The 27,021-nt window shown below is 33.1% G+C and overlaps 3 protein-coding genes across 8 annotated transcripts; 2 read left to right on the top strand and 1 right to left on the bottom strand.

Annotated features, from left to right (window-relative positions):
* The first annotated feature begins 2,885 nt into the window (after positions 1–2,885).
* LOC131806776 (ribonucleoprotein RB97D-like) lies at positions 2,886–11,004 on the top strand. Of its 3 annotated transcripts, none has more exons than XM_059131428.1 (5): positions 2,886–3,042; positions 3,799–4,040; positions 4,147–4,394; positions 4,454–5,052; positions 6,737–11,004. In XM_059131428.1, the coding sequence occupies exons 1-4, from the start codon at positions 3,013–3,015 to the stop codon at positions 5,044–5,046; spliced, it is 1,113 nt and encodes a 370-aa protein (XP_058987411.1). In that variant the 5' UTR covers positions 2,886–3,012; the 3' UTR covers positions 5,047–5,052; positions 6,737–11,004. The 3 variants fall into 3 exon arrangements, with proteins under 3 accessions (XP_058987411.1, XP_058987410.1, XP_058987412.1); XM_059131427.1 differs by lacking the exon at positions 6,737–11,004 and adding an exon at positions 5,772–6,356; XM_059131429.1 differs by lacking the exons at positions 2,886–3,042; positions 6,737–11,004 and adding exons at positions 3,088–3,426; positions 5,772–6,356.
* Positions 11,005–11,137: 133 nt separating this feature from the next.
* Positions 11,138–12,972, top strand: LOC131806777 (putative nuclease HARBI1). The gene is made up of 3 exons (XM_059131432.1): positions 11,138–12,279; positions 12,341–12,485; positions 12,555–12,972. Exons 1-3 carry the CDS (start codon positions 12,022–12,024, stop codon positions 12,923–12,925), a joined length of 774 nt encoding a protein of 257 aa, XP_058987415.1. The 5' UTR covers positions 11,138–12,021; the 3' UTR covers positions 12,926–12,972.
* Positions 12,973–14,618: 1,646 nt separating this feature from the next.
* LOC101895279 (ras GTPase-activating protein-binding protein 2) lies at positions 14,619–26,083 on the bottom strand. 4 transcript variants are annotated; one of them, XM_059131426.1, is made up of 5 exons: positions 25,689–26,083; positions 25,349–25,603; positions 21,676–23,692; positions 21,310–21,560; positions 14,619–16,458 (listed from the first exon to the last, which is right to left on the bottom strand). In XM_059131426.1, the coding sequence occupies exons 3-5, from the start codon at positions 23,474–23,476 to the stop codon at positions 16,057–16,059; spliced, it is 2,454 nt and encodes an 817-aa protein (XP_058987409.1). In that variant the 5' UTR covers positions 23,477–23,692; positions 25,349–25,603; positions 25,689–26,083; the 3' UTR covers positions 14,619–16,056. The 4 variants fall into 4 exon arrangements, with proteins under 4 accessions (XP_058987409.1, XP_005190459.1, XP_011295341.1 ...); XM_005190402.4 differs by having other exon boundaries at positions 25,349–25,581; XM_011297039.3 differs by having other exon boundaries at positions 25,349–26,083.
* Positions 26,084–27,021: the final 938 nt, after the last annotated feature.

Raw genomic sequence — 27,021 nt, 5'->3', positions numbered from 1 at the left:
ATAGAAAAAGCCACTTATCTTTTAAAAACATTTCAAAAATTTTGACATATCAATGTTCCTAATGCTAGGAACACAATTGGAGCGAACGACGAATTTCGCCCTACGCGGCGACAAAATGAGCCGCGAAAATTCGTCGTATGGAACACAATACCGACGAAATTATATAACAGCTGATGAAGTTGTTTACTTTTTGCTCATTTGTTGACTACAATGAATTATACAAGAACACATAATTCTTTACGTTCTCTATTATAATTTCACTTATGTCCATCTTCTCTATTATAAATTCACTGATATCCATCTTCACTCAGGCGCAAGTACACAAATAAATAAACAAATTAATTATGTTTTTTTTATACGAGTAACAGATAGTATAGTGACCATAACAAATTTTAAAGTAAAAAGTAACTTTATTTACTAAAACACATAAAATTCGTACAAGTATGGCCACCTTGTACTGTTTTGTTCGCCGGTCGCCGGCGTATGAAATAGAAATAAAGCTAATTGAGTTCGCGGCGACCGACGAAATTTTCGCCGGTGCCGTGATTGTGTGCACTTCCATATACACATATGTGTTTTATTTTTGACGACGAACATACGCCGCGAAAAAATTCGTCGTTCGCTCCAATTGTGTTCCTAGCATAAGCGTTGATGTATCTACGTATTAAAGGGCTGCAAATGTGATAATTTTCTTTATTTATGCCATGGAGAGAAAACGCTCGTCATGTTATGCCCTGTTGGATCAAACGCATAACAGTACGTGACATCCAACCAAATGCTCTATGTCCGTCATGTCGGTCAGACCAATAAAAGGGGATGTTGAATAGTGTGTCATTCAAAAATGTTCTACCAAAAAAATAACAACAAAAAAGAAACAATTGCCAACAGTAATGGTAATGGTTCACCCAAAATGTTCACACATCGCGGTTAATGACGAAACAATCCAAATTGTTATTCCTTATTAAAAAAAAAACCCTTACAAATTTTTATAAATAAAAACACGGTTTTTGCCTCCAGTACTGAGGTGTAATTGAAAATGAGTGTTACTTTAATTTATATATACACTATATACTTCCACTGTTCTATTCCGTAAAAATTCTGTTATTGAATGAAAGTCATATCTCTGCCCACATACTGCAATTTTAAGAGAACACTAGTTGTGTTCCAGTACTTTTTTAGTAGTAAAACTAGCAGAAGAGAGAACATTTCGGAATGTCATTCTCATTTAGGTTTGCTCAAAAAATAAGGGAACGGAAAATTAGCAGAAATGCCATAAAATGTCAAAATTCAAAATTCCAAAAGTAAACAGCCTAAATCGAACTGGTGAAACCTTACTGAAAAGAGCGCCAACATTTAAAAAATGAGTATTGAAGACGATAAGTTAAAATTAATAATTTATAATAATAATTAATAATCTGGTTCCTCATTCAGCCAGTCCTCTTCACTGCTGGAATCATCCAAAAGTAAATACATCAGTTGCTCCATATTTTCTCTTTTTGTTTTTTGCACGACAAATATTAGTTTTTCCTTTAGTTTTCAAGTTGATCATTTTCTTTATTGAAATGTATCAATACATTTTTCAACCTTGTTAGCCCTGCCAATTAAATGTCAAATTTACAATATGCACATTTCTGCTCGGCCAAATTCATGTAGCTAAAACAAGCAGAAATGTGCACCACTCAGCGCCATTTTTTTCTCGAGAGAGCTGCAAGTTTTGCTAGTTTTTGGAGTGCGGGAACGCGTTGTAGCAGAATTACTGCTAATTAGTACTAATTTGCAGGTTCTGGAACAGAACTACTATATGTAGGTAAAAAATAGGCAAACAATACTTTCTTATTATTTTATGACCAAACATTTATGATAGACACCAATAAACTGGGATTGTCCAGTATATTTTCCATTTTTTTGTTGATGTCCATTCATATTTCGATATTGAATGAGAGTCATATCTGCCCTCATCTAATAATAAGAATATTTTTTAATCATTGGTTTGGTATTCCATTTTATATTTACGCTGTGTTTGTTACTTCAAAATTACAGCACACACAAAAACACATCCTCACCGTCTAAAGTAACACACACACACACACACTATCTCAATTTAACCACACGTACACAAATGACACATAATTTGACGATGACATGATTCGATGTCATCGCCGACACCCTGCATTTACGGAGAACACCATGCAAATATTCGAGTCAGCCATGCCACGATCGAACCTTAAACCATGGCAGAAGAATACAGGTAGATGCATCAACGCATTGATATGCCAAAAAGATTAAAATGTTTTTTCAAATATAAGTAGATTTTTATATGTTTTCTTATGCTACGTCAGTCGGAGGCTATTATAATTCGTGTTTTTCAACAATTTTTACAAATTTAAATAATTTTTCATTCAACATTTTCAATTCCAAAATTGGTTTGACAGTTCATTGTCCCAGCAGCTGTGTCGACGCGTCTAACTATATTCTTCTACCATGCCTTAGACAATGGCACATATGAATCAAAATGGTGGATGTTGTTGGTTGTCATTGCCTATCAAATACATAGTGCATGATTGAATCGACAAAGTCAGTGTGTCGAAAAGGCCTTTATTATGTAATTCTTCTACCATGGTGCCAACCATTCTTTCCAAAATACTCCAGACACAATAGTCAAACGGATTAGTATCCGGAGATTTTGGTGGCCATTGTGCGCTGGAAATGAAGAGAAGGATCTCATTTTGTAACCATTCTTGGGTGGCGCGTGCTGAGTGCGATGGTCCTTCTTTAACTTCTTAATTCTACCATGCAATCGACTTTAGCAAGTTTGAAAATTAATCGGAAGTTGACCTACCTATCCCTACTAGAAGTCGATTATTCGATTAATTGGAAGTCGACCCACCTGTCTCTAATTTAAGTTGGTGTATCTTACAAAGTTATTTGACCATTTTCTACTGGTTTTATTATCTCGGACATAATTAAGTTCAATTTTTCTATTATAAAAAGTTAAAAAAATCAACTATAAATATGTCTTATGAAAGTCAGGAAAAAAATCAGGTATTTCATGTAAACAACTGTTTAAAAAAATAAGAAACTTGATGACGAAAGCATGTTAGAAAGAAATTGGTTGTTGTTTAGAAAGAAACTGGCTGTAAAATAGTCAAACTGCATACATACGTACCTTGTGTGTACACGTCTAGTCTATGCAAAGATACAACTTTTACATCGGTACACACAAAGGTGAACGCGGTTTGGATTTCCAATAAGAAAGGTGTCATACGTTCGTGAAAATGTAGAATAGAATTGGAGAAAACTGTGTCCACATCGTTTGGACCATTTCTCCATTAAATCTTTCAAAGAGAGCAAGAATTAGAGTTCCTTACTTTACGCCCACAATTCGTCGAACTGTTAAACGGTACCATAATATGGGAGTCCCTTTGAGTTGAGTAATTCAATGGTCTTTGTTCCCTGATTCCGAGAAAGGATTTTTTCTTGGGGAACGGGCCCGGATATCTGACCCAAAAGTCCGGGTCCAAGCCCCGGGTTAAATCCGGACATACTAAAGCGATAATAGACAATATAGGACAATAAGTATTTTCATTAGCTTTCAAATGATACCTGTATTGTCCATATTTGTTCAGTAGGTCCGGGTCAAAGACCGCTTGGATCACACATATTCGGGTCCGGCCCCCAAGAAAAAAATGCTTTCCCGGTGCAAATACCTACCAATCGAAAAATTTAAAAAAAAAATCCGAGAGTTTTTACTAGAGTGGTTGCCAATGTTGCAAATATTTTTTTTTTGCCTTTTTTCAGACTAATTCTTCTGCTGTCCAAACGGATGATCACCTACGTAAAATGTTTCTAGGTGGCTTAACGCCTAATACAAATGAAGATATGATTCGAAACTTTTTCTATCAGTTTGGTGAAATAGAAGATATAATTATTATGCGGGATACAGCGACAAAGCGCTCAAGAGGTTTTGGATTTATAACGTTCAAATCTTCTGAAAGTGTTGATAAGGCCCAAGCAGCTAGGCCACATGTTGTTGATGGAAGGTGAGTGCAAAAGAACTAATTTTGTAACATCCTCTAAAGTGGAAAATTGTATATTTAGGATATAATTTATTGTTTTGTTTTATTGTTCCCCATTTACATATTCTAGAACGATTGATACAAAACGGGCACTACCACGTTCCGCAGAAGCTGCAAAAAATGAGGCTAATGGTTCTGTAAGAAAAGTCTTTGTTGGAGGTCTAAAAGATTACCATGACGAAGAAGCTCTTCGAGAGTATTTCCAACAATTTGGTAAAGTTGTATCAATAAACATTCTTGTCGACAAAAACACCGGGCGTAAGAGGGGGTTCGCTTTCGTAGAATTTGATGATTATGATGCTGTGGATAAGGTTGTGCGTAAGTACTATAACTATTGTCAAAAGCCCATAGTCGGTAACCAATTTTTATTATGTTAGTAAGGAAAACCCATACTATTAAGTACATGTTGGTAGATGTGAAGAAATCAAACTATAAACAGGTACAGGCAAGAAGATTGGCACTTCAACAGCAACAACAAAACGGCAATGGAACAGTTCCAGCTCCAGTTGGAGATCCTGCAGCTGTCGGAACATATCCCCCCTCAACCTATCCTCAAACAGCTTATAGTTATCCGCCTCCACCACAAACGTATGCAAATTGGGGCTATCCTCCTGCACCAACGGCAAACAGTTCATATACTCAACCACCTGCAGGATATGGTGCCTATGCGCCTCCTCCAGTACAAGCAGCTGCCCCACAACAGTCATGGAACGGATATGCTACTGCTCCTACTTCGTGGAGTCAAGGAAACTACAGTGCTCCAACTACTAATACGTGGAATGGTACTCCAGCACCACCCGCCCCAATAAACTATAATACACCGCCCGCCACAAATGGCTGGAATTCAGCAACACCGGCAGCAATACCTCCTACTACACAACAATTTGGCAATTATCAGCAATCCTATAATGGTGGCCCCCAAAAAAACAATAGTTTGCAAGGGAATCGTATGAATCCGTATACTGTTTAAATCATGGTAAGTGTTGAATATTTATTATTTTTTAAATGTGGTTCGTTCGTTTGCTGTGTTTACCATTTTAGATAATTTTTTTAAACTAAACTGCTGGCTTAATTTTTGTGTCTATCCCATTAATTTATGTTTTTCCTTGTTTAAAATCTGCTTTAAGCTAGTATTAAAGATTAATATTTAATTCCTATGATTCATGTTGCTATTTGTATTTTGGTTTTCAGTTCAATCAGAAAGAATTTGGGCCAATATTTATTATTTAAAAATTTCTATCAAGAAAAAAAAATATTTTTTTTATTTTTTTTTTAAAGCTTCACCCGAAATATAAATAACAACTCTTCTAAAATACACATCTTTTCCTCAAAATAAGTAGTGTTTAGGCATTTCAAAGTGTTTAATTATATTCTTTTCCGCAATTTTACCGACATTTATTTAAAAAAATGTTTTGTACTTCATTTCTTACTGCTCCAAATAGTCAATTAAGTTTTCTTCACAAGAAACACTATGTAGTCTTACTTTATGCCTATAATATGCGTTTTTAAATACAAGTACCAAAAACAGCAGAAGTGGGGTCTAGGCTAATTTCCCCCAGTGTTTAGTTCATTACATTGTTAACAGAAAATGTATGCTATTATATATTTTGGTATCAACACATAACTCTACGAACTATAAAGAAGGATTATATACAATAAGTATTTACTATTTACACTTCTCTTTATTTCGTATAGGAAGTCCTTTCTCAGATATCTTTAATATGTATTTTCCTTATGTACAACCTAATTAAGAGTATGTAATGAAGTTCTAATGAAAACATGTGATGTTAACCCTAACAACAAGCAGCAGCCACCCTTGATGACAACAGTTGGCGTTAAAATTAATGAATATTATTACCTCGAGAGATCGTTCTACGCGCCAAGACGTGTTTATCAAAATTCTTAAGCAATTGGATGCCAACATTAACTATCTTTAAGAGAAAAAAAATCATTTTTGAACAGTTTCTTGTATCTAAATAAGATTATTAAATATATAAATTTATATTATATTAAAACAAAAAATAATATATGACACTTTTATTTTAATGTTATGCTTGATTGTATTTAAATTAATAGGTATACCTTCATTGTTCTTCATGTTTATGTCACTGGTATACGAATATATTCGTATAAACATGAAGAACATTTAGAATATTACATAATTGTCTTTCAACATTAAATTTTGTATAGTATACCATTACTTATCTTAACGTTCTATGTACTATGAAAAAACTTTAATGTTTTTGCAACACAATCAAAAAATTTGCATTTTTAAACTAATTATTTCAGCTTTTTACTAATTTCGTAGTGAATAGCTTGTGCATAGCACAGCACGCGTTCTTTAATTGATAATTAAGAGGGCACCTTTCAATACTTTGCAAAAAAGTAATGTGTTTGTTTTTTACAGAGCTGATTGAACGCAAAATATTTTTTTAAAATATTAACCCACAAACAATTTCCTCTTTTAATAAACTTCGGCTTTTATACCGACACATTTATAATAAATGCATGATAGTTTAGCAATAGTATGGTAAAGTTTTGTAAACTGTTGTTTTATGATACCTTTTTTAAAAGGTATTAATTTTGTTTTTCCATATCTATGTAGTTAAGACCTCATTAAATATATTTTGAAGATTTATTTTTTCAATATTCTTTTTAAGCTCAAACATATGATTGATTGTGGAAATGCTTTCATGCATTCTAAATACATGTGAAGGCTAAATATATATGTGATATAAATATCTGTGATAATGGAGTACTGTATCGATGTAAGTAACGTTACATTATTTGTTTTTTATATTTTACAGCAACATTTCTAATAAAAATACTCCATAATTATAAAAAGAAAATTATGAGTTGTTTTCATTGCGAAAAGGGTGACATAATTGAGCAATATGAGGTCCTGTTTCGACTCCAGAGGTTAGAGGTTCTGTAAAAAATGATTATCACGAGATCTGAAAACATAATTTACAAAGAAGAGGGAGATTGAAATAAAAAGCAGCAAAAAATGAAAATGAAACCCCTTCACTTATAACGTTGTAAGGCACTGTAAATTTGATAGAGATATTGTATTGTATATCTGCAGAGGAAAAGAAAATGTTTGGTTATGTGGGAGAAATCTAAATTTTGTCAAGCCCTACGCGTGTTGTATATAAATCTGCAAAGAACGTTTTTTTATGGATTTCGAAATCAGAAGTGATTTATAAACTAGAAAATATCGAAAGGAAGAGACTTTTTTACCTCTCTATTAAGGGAACATTCTAAAAACCTAACAAGAATCCAAGAACTGAGTCATGAAATCCCTGAACATAGAAGACAACATTGATAAGGGTGTTAGTGACTTTGTCAGCACCCTTTGCAGTCGCTTCATAAAACCACTAAATCATCTTATAACAAAGAGAGTAGGACAGAGCAAAACTTCAACATGTATGATTTTCTAAAATACGTTAAGGGAATTCTTTAGCGCATTTCGGTGCTGCAATGGGAAACAGCCTAACATAAAAAGAGAAGTTAAGTCAATTGATTTCATTTTTTTTTGATTGACACTTATTAATGCTAAGAATTCCTGAAGAAAAACATATAAAAGCGGGCTTAATGTACTCATTATCTGCAAAAACTACACATGTAAGAACTATGTTTTCGATGGAGGCATGCCTAAAAACCGGAAGTGAAAACCTACGAATGTGACAACTTAGTTATCATAATAAGGGTTAAGAAAACACTTCTCCAGCAGTTTTGAACGTGACGCCGGCGGAACTCGCCATCGCATGTCAGACCATGCGAAGCTACGTATAGTGGAAAACTCCCTGGTCTCAACCCATTGCTTTTGCAACACGAAAATTTGATAACACGAGGATCGTTATTTCTAACAGAGTAATTTCGCCTCTGGCTGATCTGATTTTTACAAGTTGGTGTATCGTTTTGGCGTCAGGGTTTTTAGCTATCATAAAGACTGGAGAACTAGTTCAAGCCTGGGTGCAGAGATCACTTAACCGGAAAGAATATAAAATCAAGACCGACGTCGTTCTAAATTGCAAAAGTCACTACTGTGTCTATGTGGTATAAAATTAATTAGAAAGCCGATAAACTGACTGGGAAAGGCTAAGTCTGCGGACAAAGCCGTCACCCTTTTGTTGCCCCCGCCTTAACTAGTATTTCATAATCCCCGCTCAAATAAAAGAAAACGCGTTTACAATTTGGCTTATTGTTTTTATTCGTTTCGCTTTTCATGAATTATTTTTTTTTTAGAATATTTCAATCTTACTCCATCTGTAATTTTAAAAAATACGAATGCAGATATATTATTTAAAGTAAATTTATTAAAATTATGACAAACTATACAGAAACGAAGTATGGAGTACTTTTTAAAACAGAAGAGTTTTCCAGATAGATTAGTTTTAAAAATTAAATTCTAAGGTAATGTTTTTTTTATTATTTCAGTTTTGAACTTTAAATTCTTGTGTTTTAGTTTTTATTAAAAATTGTTTTTTTCTGTTACCAACCTGCTGTGTTTTTCATTTCATTTTTTTATTATTTAAAGTAAATCTAAGAATTTGTCGTACTCTTATTTTTTTTTTTCATTGATTTAAATAAAAAAAAATATGTTTTTATTTAGTGAATTGGGATTTTATTTCTTAAATATTTCTTTTATATATAGTAGATTTTCTTAAGCTTACATTAAATATTATTTTTTATCATTGTTGTTTTAAATTTTCATTTTTTTATTAAATGAACTACATTCTTGAGTGGTGGTAGCTTGAAAAAACAGACTTTAAAATTGAACAAAAAAATATTGAGAAACAATGTCTAAGTTTTAAGAACTTGACTGTGTTTTTATAAAATTAATGTTTTGGGTTTTATAATTTCTTGTAACGCATGAGCAGGATTTTTCTGTAAAACATGATTTAAAACTTATGATGGAAATCGTAATTAAACATTTAAGAAAATTCACCAGTTTCATTAAAAAGTTACACGGGCGAAACAAAATAACTGTTTCAAAATTTAGGGGATAACGAAGTGTGTATTGAAAAAAGAAAATATGAATAAATTTTAAAAAATTGTGAAATGTTGTGATTATACCTTGAGAGAAATGACACTGAATCATACAAATGTTATAACATGCACTTTAACCTTATTTTGGTTATTATATTTTTGTATCGCTGTGATTATGAAATACCAAAAAGGCTGTAATCATGCATTGCCACTGGTAGATATGACTCATAAGACAGAAATAAGTAACTATTATTATTATTGGAGAAAAAAAGTTCAAATTGGCTTATTAAACAAACCTTCCGTATTGGGCCACGTATGTAAGTAACTATTAATTCAGAATAAGGTGGACTATAGGTTAGGTTCTTCGTAACCGCTCCACTCGAAGACCTGCATGTCCATTGTGTTCACCCTGACAGGAAATTTGACTAGGTGGACTATAAGTATTTGGCGAACTAATTAAAACTGCAATTGCTTTATGGTACCCATGCCTCATTTCTTAATAGCATATAACTGATAGAATATATGACAACAGTTTTGGTTTACATCTACCTGACATTGATTTGCTTTAAGCGGCATATAGTGCATTAAGAGTTGTATATTTTCTTGCACCAGCTGAGTAAAAAACCGCATCGCCTTCGTAAGTTTAGAATTTTTTGTACTCAATGTATTTGCTCTCAATCGATATGATCATTTCTCCTCCTTATGAATCTTTTTCTTGGTAGTAAATATTTAAAAGCATACCGTGTATTCAATTTATTTGCGTTCGGTAGATTTGTAACTCACAAATCTAGTTCCTCGCTTCACCCCATTATTGGCGGATTCCTTCCCTGTTAGTGTGATTCAGTAAGTAGTTACAAAAAAAGAAAGATTTGTTTCTATTATGTTCATGTTTTTTATGATTGCACTGAATTGACAGAATTTAACATTACAATGCTGGTTCATAAAATAGTCACTATCGTTTATTACATGAGTTGTCATTTCTTGAAGCAGTCTTGTGCGCATGGGCATGGGTTCCATTAAAAAAGAATAAATTATGAAAAAACAAATGCTACACCAAAATGTTGAGTCAAGTCGATTTTTCATTTATCTTAGACTTAAAAGAAAATCGAAAAAGCGGTAGATAGGCGAAGTTCTGAGAAAATATTCATTATCATTATCCTATTTAGACAAGTCTACATGAATTTTTCATGTCCGTATATTGAAAAAGAATCTGACTGGTGTTATGACAACTTCCTTTGTTTTTCTCGACTATCATCCTTACTTCTGCCACTTGTATTCATTGTTTCCCATGTGTCCATGTTTGTATATGCATTCATAAATCATTTATATATTTTTGTATTTACTAAGTATATGTGGATTTTTAATATTTTTTCCATTGAAACAATATTTTCGGAAAATGAAAATTATCGGAAATCGAAATTAACACAAAGTAAGAACACCTGTATAGCATTAGTTATTTATTGATTTGCAACCTGGAAACCAATTCACAAGCAACATGAGCGGAATAACTGCGAATAATGTTAACAAACTACCTTTTGCATTATCAACATATTGGAAATAATTAGTCATTACGTAGAATCTAGAATGCGAGTAAAATTACTTTCCTCCATAACAAATATTGAGTATATTCGCCATTTTTTTATTGATTTGCAACGTTTAAAAACGTGTACGTGTCCGACTACAAATCTGAAGGTTGCAAGTTGATTGCCGATAGCGGACAAAATATAAAAATGGAATGTTTGATGTTACGCAGCAAAGTACCTATCAATATTTTCACCAAATATGCCTGATGAGCCGCTTAGCCATCGGCGAAACGCGTCGCATAGTGGTGAGTGTGTGATAGCATATATCTGACTTTCCTTTTCACTGCAAATTTAAGATCATGAGCTCGTCTCGAAAAAAGAATAAACAAAAAAAAAAAAAAAAAAAAAAAAAACGACTGAATTATACAAAACGAAGTCGAATGTTCTGTGACTGATGCTGGGATAGATGCATATTCTTCCCAAAGTACGACGATGACCAAGGGAATTGAGCAGGACACCGATTGCAAACAACATAGGTAAATACTAGATTTTCATATTTTGGTTAAGAATTGCGCCAGTATTACATGGTGGAAAAGTGTATTAACATGGTATAAAAAAGTGTTTATGATTAGTCACTTTAGTTATTTAATTATACATGGTGCTTCTTCAAATAATTTTTGGACGATGTTTATTGGGCTGGAACATCTCGGAAACAGATGCGATTGCAAACTGTCTAACGGTGCACAGTAAACAATCGTTATTGTAAGAAAAGAAAACTGTGCCTTAAAATGGAGCCACAAAAGCATACCCAAATTACTTGGCGGGGTGGCAAGGCAACTCGAGCTTTTTTCACAACCAAATTTCGAAAGTTAACAAATTCATTATTAGCCTGTTCACAGAACTTTTGTGTAAGGCAGACAAACAATTGCTACCCAGACAATCAAGTTTTTATTTTAGTTTATTTACTTTTTTCGTCTGGGAAAAAAGCTCTTTTTACTTATTGCCCTTCTGTCAAAAATTTGTTTATGTTTCCAAAAAGAAAATTTGTTTATATTTTTTAAAAATGATTGCCTCCGTTGGTTTTGGACTTTCCCTTTTAAATAAAAGTATGAATAGGGGTGACGGAAATATCAATCTTTTTCGTCAATTGCGCGATGCCACAAACGTATTGGAACTTCCAGAAGAAAGGAAAGTGTTTGGATGGATCCAGGACAGCGGATGAAATGGACCATAACTTTTGTTTTTTGTTTCAGATTTATTGCCAATTTTTGAGTAAGTAAGGATGTGTTTTTGATGCTGTTGGGTGAAATGGAGCCACAAATGAAACGGAATACCAGGAGCAGCAGTGTTCCACCAATCGTAAAAGTTTCAACATTTTTAAAATTTTTGGCAAGTGGTGGCTACCAATTTTGTGTTGGAAATGAGAGTATATGTCAAAGGCCAAAGTTTCGGAGGTGATAAGCGAATGCTTGAACATTGTGGAGCAGCACATATGTGCTAAATGGATTCGTTTACAAAAAACATTAGGTGAGGAAGACGAATGTAAACAAAGCTTCTTCAACAGCGCTGGTGTACCAGGAGTTGTAGGATGCATAGACGGCTCCCATGTTCGAATAAAGTCCCCTGGGCAACAACAACAGCATTTATATTATAACCGTAAAGGTTACTACAGCATAAATGTAATGGTGGTAAGTTTTTTTCAAAGCTATGTAATGAAAATATGCTATTAATTTGTATTATTCATTACAGATATGCGATCATAATATGGTAATAAATTACGTAGATGCTAGACATCCAGGTGCACATCACGATGCATTTGTGTGGGACCAGAGCGATGCACATGATCATTTTAAAAATAATTTTATTCGAGGCAAGAGGAATACATGGCTGTTAGGTATTTATAGTTGCCTTTTTTAATACACACATACACCAAAATATATTCTTTCCTAAAATTCACTTGAAGGGGACTCTGGATACAAACTTCAGCCCTATATGATGACGCCATACCGGAATCCTTCAAATGCCACCGAAAGGAACTACAACAAGAAACATTCAAAAACTCGAAATGTTGTAGAACGGTGTTTTAGTGTTCTAAAGAATAGGTTTAGGTGCATCATAGGATCGAGAGGGTTGCATTACAGTCCCGCCAAAGCAACACAAATTATAAACACGTGTTGTGCTTTGCACAATATATGTATATTTTATAAGAACCATTTGTTACCAAGTGATGCTATGTTCCAAAATGAAAATGAAGATTTAGGTAGTTTTTCCTCTGGCGATGAAACGGCAGCTATTACAATTAGAGACGAAATAGCTTTAAATCTGTTAAATTAAATAGTTAAAAATAATTAAATAAATAAACATAAATAATAAAAATGTAATTAAGCTCTTTTTTATTAAAATTAAATTAATAGGGAAACAATAAAATTGATTAGTTGATTAAAAAATGTCTTAACACAATTATTTTCATTCAGTTTTTAAAAATGTTAACATTTCTTGCAAGACATGTTGAATGCCTTGGAGAGAATTGGCCAGCGAGTTGAGTGTTTTTGTTTGCACCTTCATCTCTTCTACCAAAGCATTATTCTGCTCCAATTGTAATTTTAAAAGTTTTATTTCTGCCCCTTGTTCTTTTTCTGCGATCTTTCGTTTCTGTTGGTTTTTGCAAAGGTTTGCTTTCGGCATAACTTTGATAGGGGTTGATGTCGCTTGTGCTGTATTTGAATATTGGTCTGAAGTTGTGGGAGTAACAACAGCAACGATAGTTGAAGGTCTGGGTGGCGTAAGTTCCAAAACAAGAGGCTCTTTCCTATTTGTACCGAAGGTTATTCCATCAGGTGATGCGGCTTTTGATAGCTGGCATATCCTATCGATATCCCTTTCGATATCTGTCAACGAATTTTGATAGGAAGGTCCTCCGCCTGTGCCTTTCATTTGCTTTATATTCTCAGTTATTTTGGCCTTCGTTCTACATTTCATATCTGCCCATATCTAAAACCTAAGCGTTTTAAATACTGTTGTAAAACAAATGGCTGTTAGTGTACCCTTTTCCAATCAGATCCACTTCGCATTGGAGGTCCAACCGAATTTATTTTTTGTGCCACAACATCCCATTTGGATTCAATTTCGACTTTCGACTTCCCAAATATCGGGCTTGAAGTTGCTAGCTCTGGAAATTCGTCAATAGATTCCACCAAGATCCGAAACTGACCAGGAGTTGTTTTTTTAATTCTAAAAGATTGAAATTTCCTTATAAATTAATGTTTATAATGTAATAACTTGGAAATACTTAAATTTTTTTAGTATAAATATCCATTTTACACCCAATATCTTCAATTTTTAAAACTTTTGTGAATAGACGATTGGTATTTTTTGATTGCCTACTTTGACATTTCGTTTTGTTTGTGTTGGAGTTTGGTGAACCAAAAATTGCCTATTGAAAAAAGCTCTTTTTGTTTACTTACATACAAAAACCAAAAATTCTAATCGTCTGCCATTTGCCGAGCAATTGGAAGAAAAATAAGTTTGCTGAACAGGCTATATGTTTCATTCTCCCATAAGAGAAAAAGCTCTAGGAGTATTCAGAAAAATTACAAATATCTAAAATAGAAGAATTAGAAATATGACCAAGGCAAAGTGCAATGTCAAACCATTTTACGTTAAATTACACTTGGCTATAGCCAAGCCAATTAATTGTAAGACATTAGTTTTGGGCCAAAATTATAGTTCCCTTTATTTCTCTAGATCAGTCTGTATATCATTACATTTTGGCATTATGAAGTGTTTGTCACTCGTCTTAGGCGGCGTATAATTAATTGTTTAATGAATTTTGCTTTTAACAAAGCAACTCTGGCGATGGCATATTTCAAAACTACCTTTATATTGTAAGTAGTTTTTTTTTTGTACTACTGCTTCCAAATTTTGTAGCAGTAAGTTTTTAAATATATGTTTTTAAATTTAAACGGTCTTTGAGTTCCCAAAATCTATTTTCTCATCTTCCCTTTTAGTTAGTGAAAAAATATATAAATTATATTTTAATTACATCATGTTTTTGTGTATTTGTTGTTTTTTTTTTCTTTCTTTAAAAGTAAAAAATAAAAATTTATAAATTAAAAATGTTATTATTAAATAAAAATAATTTCATTTCAATATCATTTTATAAAAAAAGAAGATAAATTTAAACAGGTTTTCATTAAATTAATGATACTACATTTTGTTTCCTTTAAAAAATGAGAGCTTGATTGAAATATTAGTTATATATTTTGTATAAGAGTAGAGGAGAGTGTACGAATGAGAAGGACAATACAATTTTATTTTTAATTTAAGGCGCCGCCGAGGTTTTCTCTCGTACTCTTAATAAATAGCTTTAAAAAAGCTCTTAGTCTTTGAGTGTGTTGTTGTTTCGAAAAAAAAAAATGAGAAAGATATTGAATTTAGAAAACAAAATAAGTTTAACAATAATTTAAAATTATGTACTTAAACAAAAAAATATAAAATATTTCATTTTCGATTTTCTTCTTTTTAGATACAAAAAATAAAGAAATGATTGTGTGTTTTAGCGTTTTATGAAATTTTTGTTTAGAGGTTTTAAATGGATGGCGGAATGAAACGATAAATCATTAAACAACAGGTTTTTCTATAGTTTTTTGTCTTAAAACAAAAAATCTTATATCCGAAAAAAATTACTTTTTTGCAAGAACATCTTTTCGTGAACACCTCTTTGGCCTACGTAATTTCTATTTTTGAAACATACAATAAACTAAAAACTCAATACATACGGTGTACAAAATACACAAATTATCTTTTCTTTAGATAGAAATGCCGCATAGACAATGAACCAATGGGCAATTATTTTTTGAAAGGGTAAACTACTTCATTTTCGCCAATATTTAAGTAATAACAAAAAATTATTTCAATATTACTTAATAATTTGCGCATTTTGTGTTGACAATTTAATTTTAGAGATTTTTAGTTTATCTTTTCGTTGCAGAGTTTCTTATAAAACCAACAATTTGGCGGAGGGACAGCGTGCATACAAAAGGCAGCTTGGGCAAATCAAAACAAAGAATACACAAGAAAATACTTTGTATTATTAATTTTAAATAAAATTCTTAAAATACTAATGTAAAATATTTAAATAAAAAGGAACGCTAAAAGTCGCTTACGCGTATATCTTATAAAGATTACGTTTAATAAAAGCTGTACTATCCCTCCGTTGCGTTCGTTGATCATAAAGAAGAATGCCCACAAAAAGTTTGCAGATACTGTGATTTCTAATGAGGCGGAGGAGCTGCTGCTGTTGACGATGTTACAATTGCTGTACCGGTTGGAGCATAACAATTCATTGGACGAGGTGTCGTTGTGTTTGTAGCTGCTGTGGGTACTGCAACTGTTGGTGGTGGAGGTGGTTGTAATGATGGTGGTGGTGGAGCTGGATTTTGTGGATGATAAAAGAATATTAATGGTTAGCGTCTTACACCATAACTGTTTCCTTGTGTCTGTGAATTATTTCCACCACGCATTTGTGATCCGCTTCCACCATTTGAAGTACGATTATCGTTGCGATTAAAAGCACCACCCATGCGAGGACCGGCACCGCCGCCACCGCTAGATCCACCACGTGACATGCTGCTGTTGTTACCAACACTATTGCCACGCATCATGCTACCACCTCCACTACCGGAATTCGAAAGAGAACGTGATGGGGGTCCACCACTAGACATATTACGCTGGTTATTGTTCATGTTATTCATTCCACTGCCACCCATATTTTGGCGTGGTGGCATATCGTTGGTACGCGCTCTAGGTTTTTTCTCTTCAACGTTCAATTTTTGTCCATCCGGAGAGTTGTCCGGAAAGTATAGGGGCTGTAATTTTATAATAAAAAAAATATTTTATTGGCACATTAAAAATACAAAAAATAAATAAATAGCACAAGAAAAAAATGCGTCTTACAAATAAAGTGGCTGTAATTTGTATGAAATGAAATAGTATTCTATTATTATTACGTTTGACGTCGTCGTTGGGCGACATAGCTCACGAAACATTTATCAATAGGACTCCATTGTTAAATATTGTTTCCTTAACCCATTAACGCCGGCTCCCTTATTTGTGGGAAAAAATGTTGAAACTTAGTGGAGAATGCCATAATGTCACTCATATTCCGCGCACAAAAATTCAGCCCCCTATCTCTACCCCTTGCTCGTGCAGGGTGTGGTGCGTTTTCGCACCCGTGGGCGTAACTGAGTACAATTTTAGTACTAGAAAATGTTTTAATAAATTAATAGCATTGTAAAGGAAAATACATGAATTAAGTTGGAATTTTTATAAAATTACTCAAAAATTAGACGATAATATTATAGGGTATATTAACTTTGACATTTCGTTTGTAACATCCCTAAATATTCGTTGAAGACCCCATAAAGTATATATATTCATAATTAGCACAAAATTCTAAGTCGAATTAACGATGTCCATCCGTCTGTCTATCTGCCCCATTATTGACGTAGAGCATCAAAATTTAGCAGAACAATTTGTATTGTGTCTAGGATGGTTGGTATTGAAAATGATATATATCCGTCCACGTTTTGATATAGTCCCCATACAACGGTACCCGCCGATATTGGGTATTTTGATGGAATTCCGATGGAATTGTCTGAAATTCAACACAAGGAGTTCCTTGTGAGTACCCTCTGAAAGAGAATTGTCTTTATAGGTACACAATATCGTATATCGCCAAATATATCGGCACCTCTCGATATTCGGTATTTTTATTTTTTTGAAAATTTCCTAATTCGTTTCCTATGGTGGAGGGTATTCAAAGTTCGGTCCGGCCGAACTTACTGCTTCTTTAATTTTTCTAATTATGAATATTGGAGAAAATTTGTTTGATAATATAGCAACACTAATGGGATTTCACGTGCCTTTTGCACCCTATTTTTTATTATTATACTATACTTTTAATTATTATACTATACTTTACAATATAGGGATTCGAATATACGTGCTGGATGTTGATAAGTCTGAAGAGTAACATAAAATTATTTATAAACGACCTAAACGACCAATTATTTATGTCTCTTTTTCGCTTTTCTGCAACGTCAGTCTTATGACTAAGAGGGTAATGTCATTTGATACAAAGAAAATATTTTACCTTATAAAAAGAGAATATTATCCTATTGCAAATCTATGGAAATTGTATTTAACGGATCAGATTTGAATATAGCTCCAATACATAGTGTCGTCCGATTTCATAAGTAGTGCACAATACATACACTGGTGGCCAAAACTAAAGCAACTGAAATTACAATGAGAATGAATGCCCTGTAACTTTTTCAACAATTAAGAAAATGAGAAAGTTTTTCTAGTTTAAAATTAGGTACTTATTCACTTTTTAAAAACCTAAAACATAAAACCAAAATTCATTTTTATATAAAAAATAATGTTTGGTAAAGTCAATTAAACCGATTTTGGCTTGGACAAAACAAAAGCAACTCTGTTGTGCATTCATATAACCGCTGCAATTTCAGTTGTTTTTACTGTGATATTTATCGCTTTTTGCTTCCTTCGACAATTTCGCTTGTCATAAATCCTTTTTGAGAAGTTTTTACAACAGTATGTGTTTTTCTTTTCGTTTTTTAAGTACAGCCCAAAAAAAATTTAAAATGGCTAGAAGCAAATACATTACCTGAATAAAACAGCAAATTATCAGTGACTATCAAAACAACATATCACAGAAAATGATTTCCGAGAAATATTTCATAAATATTTATGTGATTTCATAATTATTTCTGTATACTATGTCAGTTTCTTGAAACTGGATCAGTAGTAACAGTCTATAACGGATGAAGGCCGTGAAAAACTTCAGCCCGTACTGATCCACAAATTGTGAGAGAAATAAAAAACAACTATTTAAGAGTTCAACTGAATTGGTGACAGAGCAATCATTGGATATAAGCTCGAGATCAGTGGGTAGACGAGTAGTGCCAGCTGGTCTGCATGCCCGTAAGACATCAAAAAACCATTTATATCTGAAAAATCAAAAAGGCTTTCGGAAACGATAATATAAAGTGGAATCAAGCTCAATGGAAAAAAACATTATTTCTGGGATGAGTCTACGTTTAATATTAAAGGCTCAGACGTGAAAAATTTTACGGTGAGAAGGCCAAAAAATGAAGGACTCAAGCCGCAGTATTGCAAAGGTACAGTGAAGCATGAGGGAGGGTCAAAAATGGCGTGGCGCTGTTTTTCTTTCTATGGACTTGGGCCTATCCATAAAATAAAGGAAGTTGTGGATCGGTTTGTTTACAAAGATGTGTTGGACATCACGTTGTTCCCTTACGCTGAGTAAAATATTCGGCTGATTTGGGTGTTTCAGCATGACAAGGATCCCAAACTTGTATCAAAACTTGTCAAATATTGGTTGCGGGAGTCAAAAATACATGTTTTGTTATGGCCTGCACAATCACCTGACCTAAACTCCTTAGAAAACCTTTGGAGTATCGTAGATAGGAAGATCAAGAGAGATTCGGAAATAAATAAGCACAACATTTTCTAAAGAATTCGGTGTGCAGCTGCTATCAAAAATAATGGTTATGCTATCGACTACTAGCCAAAATTTAATTATTTTAAAATAAAAATCAAAAGTTGCTTTAGTTTTGACCAAGCAAAAACTAGGTCATTTTAGTTTTCCACATATTATTTTTCGTTCAAAATCATTTTTGTATTTTTATTTTTAGTTTCTTAAAAGTGAATTAAACCCCTGATTTAAAACTGGAAAAATAATTACGATTTGTTTATTTTTGTAAAAGTTACAGGACATTTATTGTCTTTGCGATTTAAGTTGCTTTAGTTTTGGCCACCAGTGTAAGTAGTGCAGGTACATGCAGCCAGGTTCAGTCTAGAAGTATATCTGTATATATATATATATATATATATATATATATATATATATATATATATATATATATATATATATATATATATATATATATATATATATATATATATATATATATATATATATATATATATATATATATATATATATATATATATATATATATATATATATATACAATCTCTTTATTTTTTAAGCGAAATGATACATTAAAGAGATCGTGACAGAGAGCAGACGGTGTGACGGCTATTTTGATTGGGAGCGCTTCATTAGCGTTCGCACATATGGTTAACCGAAAATACTTTTCTTAGTAAAAAAAAGTACCCATTAGCGCCGACGGGTGCGAAAACGCACAACACGTATATACGCAAAGACGTTTATATGCACAATTTTGAAAATGTTATGAGTTAAATAAAGGGCAAAGGGCTACCGATCCATACCAATGCATATTTAAAATATATTATTTTTCTATGTGTTTTCTTTGTATAATAGGGTTATTTTTTGCTTGGTTATTTTGTGGGAAAACCTGTACTTGGCGATGCGTTTATCATCATGTAGGTGACGTCTGATGAAATAACAGCCAAAGTCAAATATGGATGGGTAATCCATCTAATATCTATACCAAGAAACAGAAAAGCGATATCAAATATGAAACCCTTTCTATGCATGCTAAAAAACACCTCTATTTTTGGTCGGCGTTAATGGGTTAATCTTATGAAGAATTATAGTTCAATTATAATTATCAGGTATGTCTCAAAATCGAATCGGAACGTTTGAATAGTAGTGGAAATTCCGAAAAATATTCTGTTTAAAGAGTTTTTTTTTTTTTTTTGTGCGAAAAGAGAGTTAATTCTGTAAAGCCCAATGCTGGGAGTTTAGATAATTTTGGATGGGAGAAAAAAACTGGTTTTCAAGAAAAATTATGTGGCAACACTTTTTCGTCAATTGAGAAACAATGAAAATTTTTCTAAATATTTCAAATATAAAGATAAGAAATGTAAATTTAAAGCGAATTTGTTATTTACACAACTTTTTTATTACTTGAAAGTATTTTAAAAGTGTTTAAAAATTATAAGTTTTCCTAAAAACATAACTTGCAAAATCAAAAGTGGTTTTAAATAAAAAAATCGTTTTCACAAAATTTACAACGACCTTTTCTCGTATTGGAACACCATTCGTAATGGTAATTTGCTTCATTAGTGCGACAACATACCGTTTTGAGTTCAAAAAGCAAATCATCATGATCATTTTATTTGTATTTTAAGCACCTATATTATTTATGAAATAGTCCATGGATATTAATATGGTGGAATTAACATATATTTAAAAACAATTCTAAATTTTAATGGGCAATTAAACGCGGACTTTTGGATGTTAGAAATTTAAGAAAGGAATTGTCAATACCAGGTCTGCAAACCGGTTCCTAAACGAATCGGAGTCGAACCGACCCGTAATTTGCTATATGAACCAAACCGTGAACCAAATCATTGTCTAAAAAAATCTTTTAAACCAAACCAAAACCATATTTCAATTTAAAAAGAAAATGATTCGGTTGAACAAGTTAAAATCCAATGATCAAGCTTATTTTTACTATAAATATGTTAAAAATATAATATTAATAATATCAATATACCGACACTAGATTGAATGCTTATCTATAACAACATTAAGATTTTAATAAATATAGGTTTAAACATGAATACTAGGCTTCGATTATATGTTGTACAACTGGTACCCTCTAATTCCTCATTGTAAGTTGCTTCAATAGTGTGAAAGTTGATTAATATATATACATATGAATATATATTTATTTACTTACACAATTAGCCAGGCAATTTTGTACCGCTTCGGGATCGCTGTATGTAATAAAACCATAATTTAATGGATTTCTACCACCAGGGAGGATTTTGCCGCTACTCTTAGACAAAATTCTTAGATCAACTACAGAACCAAACTGACTGAATAAAGACTTCAGTTCTTCCTCGGATGCGTGATGGGGAATGTTGCCCAAGAACAGTTGTTGGTTATCGCCAAATTGTTGGGAATTGCTAGTACGACGTTGATCAAAATCTGGGGAAAAAATACATATTTTACCATAACTAAATACTTAAAAATTTTATATTGGAATCAAACTGTAATAGAATTAGGTTTGGAAAATGTGATCCAGGTTATATATTTTATCTACCTTTATTGAATCCTTTTGTATTTCCTCGTTGGGGCAATGGTCCAGCAATTTGTCCATTATTATTATCTTGGCGAATAGAAGGTCCATTATCACTATTGCGATTGCTGTAAACTGACATCGAAGTGGTGGAATTAGCCGACTGAGAATATGAACTAGAATTAATGGATGACGCATTATTTCCATACATACTACTGCCACCAACAGATTGTTGTTGCTGCTGTTGAATTTGCTGTTGCTGTTGCATGGCAGCATTAACAAAACTACTGGGCGAGGAAGATGACGATTTAAATAGATTGGCATACGTTTTGGGTTCGTTTTGCTGTTGCTGTTGTTGTTTAGCAGCTTCATATTTCTCTTGTTGCTGCTGTTCGTTGATAGTCTTAAAGTCTTCAACTACTGGAGCTGGTGTGGGAGGTTCAAGCACTGTGTTTGGTGATGATGAAACAGTTTGGCCACTGGCAACAACATTAGCGGCCGTGTTAGGGCGAGTTTGTAGCTCAGACACCGTCGCAGGCGAAGCAGAAACAGTGTTTGCTTGATTAGCTGTCAATGATTCGTCCGCATCAGTTAGATTTGTAACAGAGGAAAGAGGCGTTTGAGTTTGCTGTTGCTGATGTTGTATAGATTGCTGTTGTGGAGGTTGAGAGGGTGTGTTTTGTAGTGGAGTCTGTTGTTGCATTGGTGTTGGTATCTGCTGTTGCTGTTGTGGCGGTTGTGATTGCTGTTGTTGCGGAAGGATATGTGATTGAATGATAGGTGACTGTTGGTAGTTTTGCATAGCGGCACTTCCAGTTGTTTGTTGCAAAGCGGTAGTAGTTGTACCACTTGCTACAGGCACACCAGCGACACCAACAGGAGTTTGAGCATTAAGAACGGGTGTATTTCCCACTGAAACTACACCTGTAGCTTGTGGTACAACAGGCGAAGGTGTTTGATTGGCTAATTGCGGCTGGGCTGCAGCAACTGCCTGTGGCATGGTTGATATTATTTCATCATGGGAAACAACTCCATTTAACTGCTGAGCAACTCCACCAGCATTAGTTTGCACAGTCTGTTGTTGTGGTGGAACGCCGGTAGCATTAGTGAAATTTGTCGCAGCCATTGGAACAGGAGCTACACCGGTAGCAGGTTGCAAAACTGTAATAGGGCGACCACTTGCAGTTGGCAACGAGTAGTAAACAGGAGGTGTTGGTTGCTGTGGCAATACGCCTCCTCCAGTGCCGCCAGACAAAACCTGGCCCGCCAGTGGTTGCTGTTCGTTTGTAGTATTCACAGCTTGACCAGACTGGTCGTTAGTAGCGTTTGTTGCAACAACGGTTTGCACTTGCGGGGGCAACTGTTGCTGTTGGTCATGTTCTTCGTCATTTTCAGAACGAGATTCACCATCGGCCTCTTCATCCGAGTACATGTCTTGATAACGGAAGATATCGTTGTGCACATAATAATTCTTAGGTGACTGGGCTGCCAAAACAAAAGTTTGGGTGAAACGACGCATTGGCTGGCCATCATTAGACAATTCTCCGGTAACTTGAACAACAACACCATTGCCCAGCGTAGCCTGAGCATCTACTTGACTGATTTTAGCATGACAATCGTGAAAGTTTAATTGTTGGATTCGATTGTGAATATTCTTCTGACCAACAACAAGAGTTGATTCTCCATGTATAAACGAAGAATTGTTAGTGTAGAAACGGTGTAAATGATTTGGAGCCTTATTCAACAATGTATAGTACTGACGGACAAATTCACGTCCAACCGATTGTGGCGATGGTTGTTGGGGTTGAGTTGCATCCATTACCATTTCGTTTTGTTGTTTCTCGCTTACACAGACTTGTACTACAGTCTTAATTTTTGGTGGTAGTAAGTGTATTTTTGTTTTTGCTTATTGTGAAAATTGATTAAAAAATAGCGCCAAATAGCAACTTTTCAATGAAGAACTTGGTGATAACGTGTACTTTTTCTATTACAATTGTTTAAAAATTACTTGATCATCCGTTGACGATTCAATTTTTTGACACTAAAAAAGTAAAAAAGTAATATTATTGTAAAGCGAATAAGTATATGAAAGAGATTAATGTTTTTCCCCTATTATATTGGGATCATAAGCTATACTGAAAATATAAAATAAGACATGTAATACATATTTAGTTCTTCAAAAAAAAAAAAAGGTTTGGTATGGTATGGATCATTAATAAAAAAGGAAATGGATTTTGACTGGATTTTAAAAAATACTTTATTGATTATAACACTTAGTAATGTGTAACTTAATATTTTTCAGAGCATTTCACACTCAATTTAATTTTGTGAAATAGGGAGAATTCAGTCAGAATTCACTGTACTTTAATCCTACAAACAAACTAATCAGTTTATTGCATACCTTATTGGTACGAACATAAAAAAATGCTGAGAAAACCAATTTATGGTTTTGTTTGATTCTACAATTTCCTTGTCCAAACAAGGGTAAAAGTAATATTTAACCTCACTTTACATTATTAATAAGGAATATATTATTGCAGCCCAATGTATAGTTCCAAAGGGATAATGCAATAATAAATCTTATTTTATTCAGAACATACCAGAGTCGTTCACTTTATTATATTTTCGCTGTGGTCATCAAAAGTAGAAAGAAATCAAAGAAAAAGTGATTTCAGGAAAGATCGTATATACATATTTGGGCAATTAAGGTATGCAATAAACAGATAAGTTTGTTTATTCAAGAGGGAAAGACATTTCTGCCTAAATCAAACTTAAACTCATGTTTACGTTGTACGAGAAAGAATAAGCCTTTCTCAAGGGATTCGATATTATACTGATATTGCTTTTCTTTGTGCTAAAAAACTGAGAAAAAAAAAGTGATTTCAGGAAAGTTCGTATATACATATTTGGGCAATTAAGGTATGCAATAAACAGATAAGTTTGTTTATTCAAGAGGGAAAGACATTTCTGCCTAAATCAAACTTAAACTCATGTTTACGTTGTACGAGAAAGAATAAGCCTTTCTCAAGGGATTCGATATTATACTGATATTGCTTTTCTTTGTGCTAAAAAACTGAGAAAAAATATTCCTATCTAATTTCAAATTAATTTATGATGGCAAGTATGGTCCTTTACCATTTCTGGTAAACTTCACAAAATTACCAGGGACGGACTCTTGATTTTCCCATACATAACAAATCCAAAAGAGATGTAATAGATCCAACTTTTAAACAAATTTCTAGTTTCAAAAGCACGCCTTAGAAGGTCACTGTTCAACCTCAAAAGGCGACGGCGCACCGGTTGATATAATTGGCTACAAAAATTGAAATTGAAACACACATATGAAACAACAACAAAAGACAAGCCAAAAAAACAGAAAGAAAAATCACGCAAATGGCTCCCACCAAATTTTTTGTAGTTTTTTTTTAAACTTTTATAAGTTAAAGGGAATATAAGATAAAAATATAACGAATGAAGACAAAGAGAAATCCAAAATACGTTTTTGTTAACTACAACAAACAGTTGAATTACCGATTTTAGGTTAGGTTTAGCCGGAAAAAATTTACTTTAAATTTCTGCAAAATGTATGAAAATCACACAATTACAACAAAGGAAACAAGTGCCGCATGGCTTTCTTAAGCGGCCAGTCCCGTAAATACATATGGTGGAAAAAGAAACACACAAAATACTTTCTTACCAATATCCAGTTAAATAAAGCACTTTGTTGTATTATTGCTTGTTTTTTTAAGATTCTTCGTTTTGTTGGGGGAGAAATGCTAAGGCTGCAATTTTTTATATTTGGATGGTAGATAGTTAAAGGATGTTGTGTCCAAAGATTTTTCCAGTTGCTTTTTATTTCGCCCTTTCGACACACACAGCTAGCTAACCAAAGTGATGATAAATGCCCCCGTCGTTTACTTGATTTTGTTTCTTTTGCAAGATAATTTAAAAGCTATGTTTTAGTTTCGTTAATTGTTTTCAAACGAATTTTGTAATCTTATTAAAAAAATAGAAATTATTTTTATTTTTGGCGTTACTTTTTTCTTTTATTTCCCCTTCACTTCTTTGCGTCCATCCAATGTAGTGTGGTTTCGCCTTCGTCTGCTGCTTCTGCTACTACTCTTCTTCTTTTTTGTGTATTTTTTGCAATTCTACGTTTTTTCTCTTTGTGGCAAAAGAAAAGAATTTTATTCGCGCTTTGTATTTATGTACTCCTCTGTCGGCTGTTCAATTTCAATTTTGTCTTCTAGGAATTGTGTTTATACACAATTTATGCTATTCTTTTGGAAATCACAGTTTTGTTCAATTTTTTTTATTATTTTATGTGTAAGTGCAGTGCTTTTTTGTTTTTATATGCGAAAAATAATTGCAAGTTTAGCGTTGAAATTGAAGTGTTGAAAATGAACTCTTTTTCTCTTTTTCTTTTTCTTTGATGTTGTTAGAAAAGGATGAATATATTAAATCGAATGAGAGAAGCGTATTGACGGGGCGGAAATTAATGATGTTAGCTGCGAGACAAAACATTTAAAGACATGGCAATATCTCAATTTTTGAAGCAAACTTCAAAGGGAAAAAAGGAATATAACATCGTGACATAAAATTCGTCTTATGTTATCGAATCAAAAGCACATTCATTTATGTGAATGTTCATGGTGATTGTTAGAAGGAAGCAGCAAAACCTAAGTGATTCGACTCGACTGTAATGTTAGTGTCAAATTATTATTATTATTTCATTTTGATATAAGTATATCAGGTATATACATTTTTAATATAAAATTTTACGTCATTGCAGTGTTCAGAATTTTTGGCTGATGATAGAAAATAAAGTTGTTATGTATTAAAAAGCAGAATTTTTTACCGCCAAAGAAAAAGCGACATCGCATTTGTTAAAATAGTCGTGTTTTTCATGTTTTCTTTTCTAAAACTGCAAAATTTAGTATACCTCGTGAAATTGTAAATTTTGATTTAAAATTTGGTCTGCCCCAGGGCCTCAATTCTTGTTCTATGAAAATGTGAAATGAAAACTTTTATAAAGGAAAGAAATGTCAAATGAAAAATGTTATAAATGTTATTTTTCATTTCACATTTTCATAGAACAAGAATATAGCCCCAGAACTGCAAGAATTTAAAAGTCTTTACTAGATAACCGATTTTCCCATTATGATATTAAAGAAAATTGCAAAACTAGTAGATGTGTGCAAGAGCTGGAGCAGCTGATTAGCAGCTCACAAGAAAACATGAAGAATAAGAATATGAAAGCATTAAAATTAAAAATTTTAGGAATATTTAAAAATCCAAATTCCAAAAAACTTTCAATTTACCTTTTTTCGTTGCAAAACTCTGAAATTAGGATTACTTACAATAACAATT

This window comes from Musca domestica, unplaced genomic scaffold (assembly GCF_030504385.1).
Source record: "Musca domestica strain aabys unplaced genomic scaffold, Musca_domestica.polishedcontigs.V.1.1 89, whole genome shotgun sequence".
In the NCBI taxonomy this organism is placed as follows: domain Eukaryota; kingdom Metazoa; phylum Arthropoda; class Insecta; order Diptera; family Muscidae; genus Musca; species Musca domestica.
This window is presented reverse-complemented; position numbering and strand designations above follow the sequence as displayed.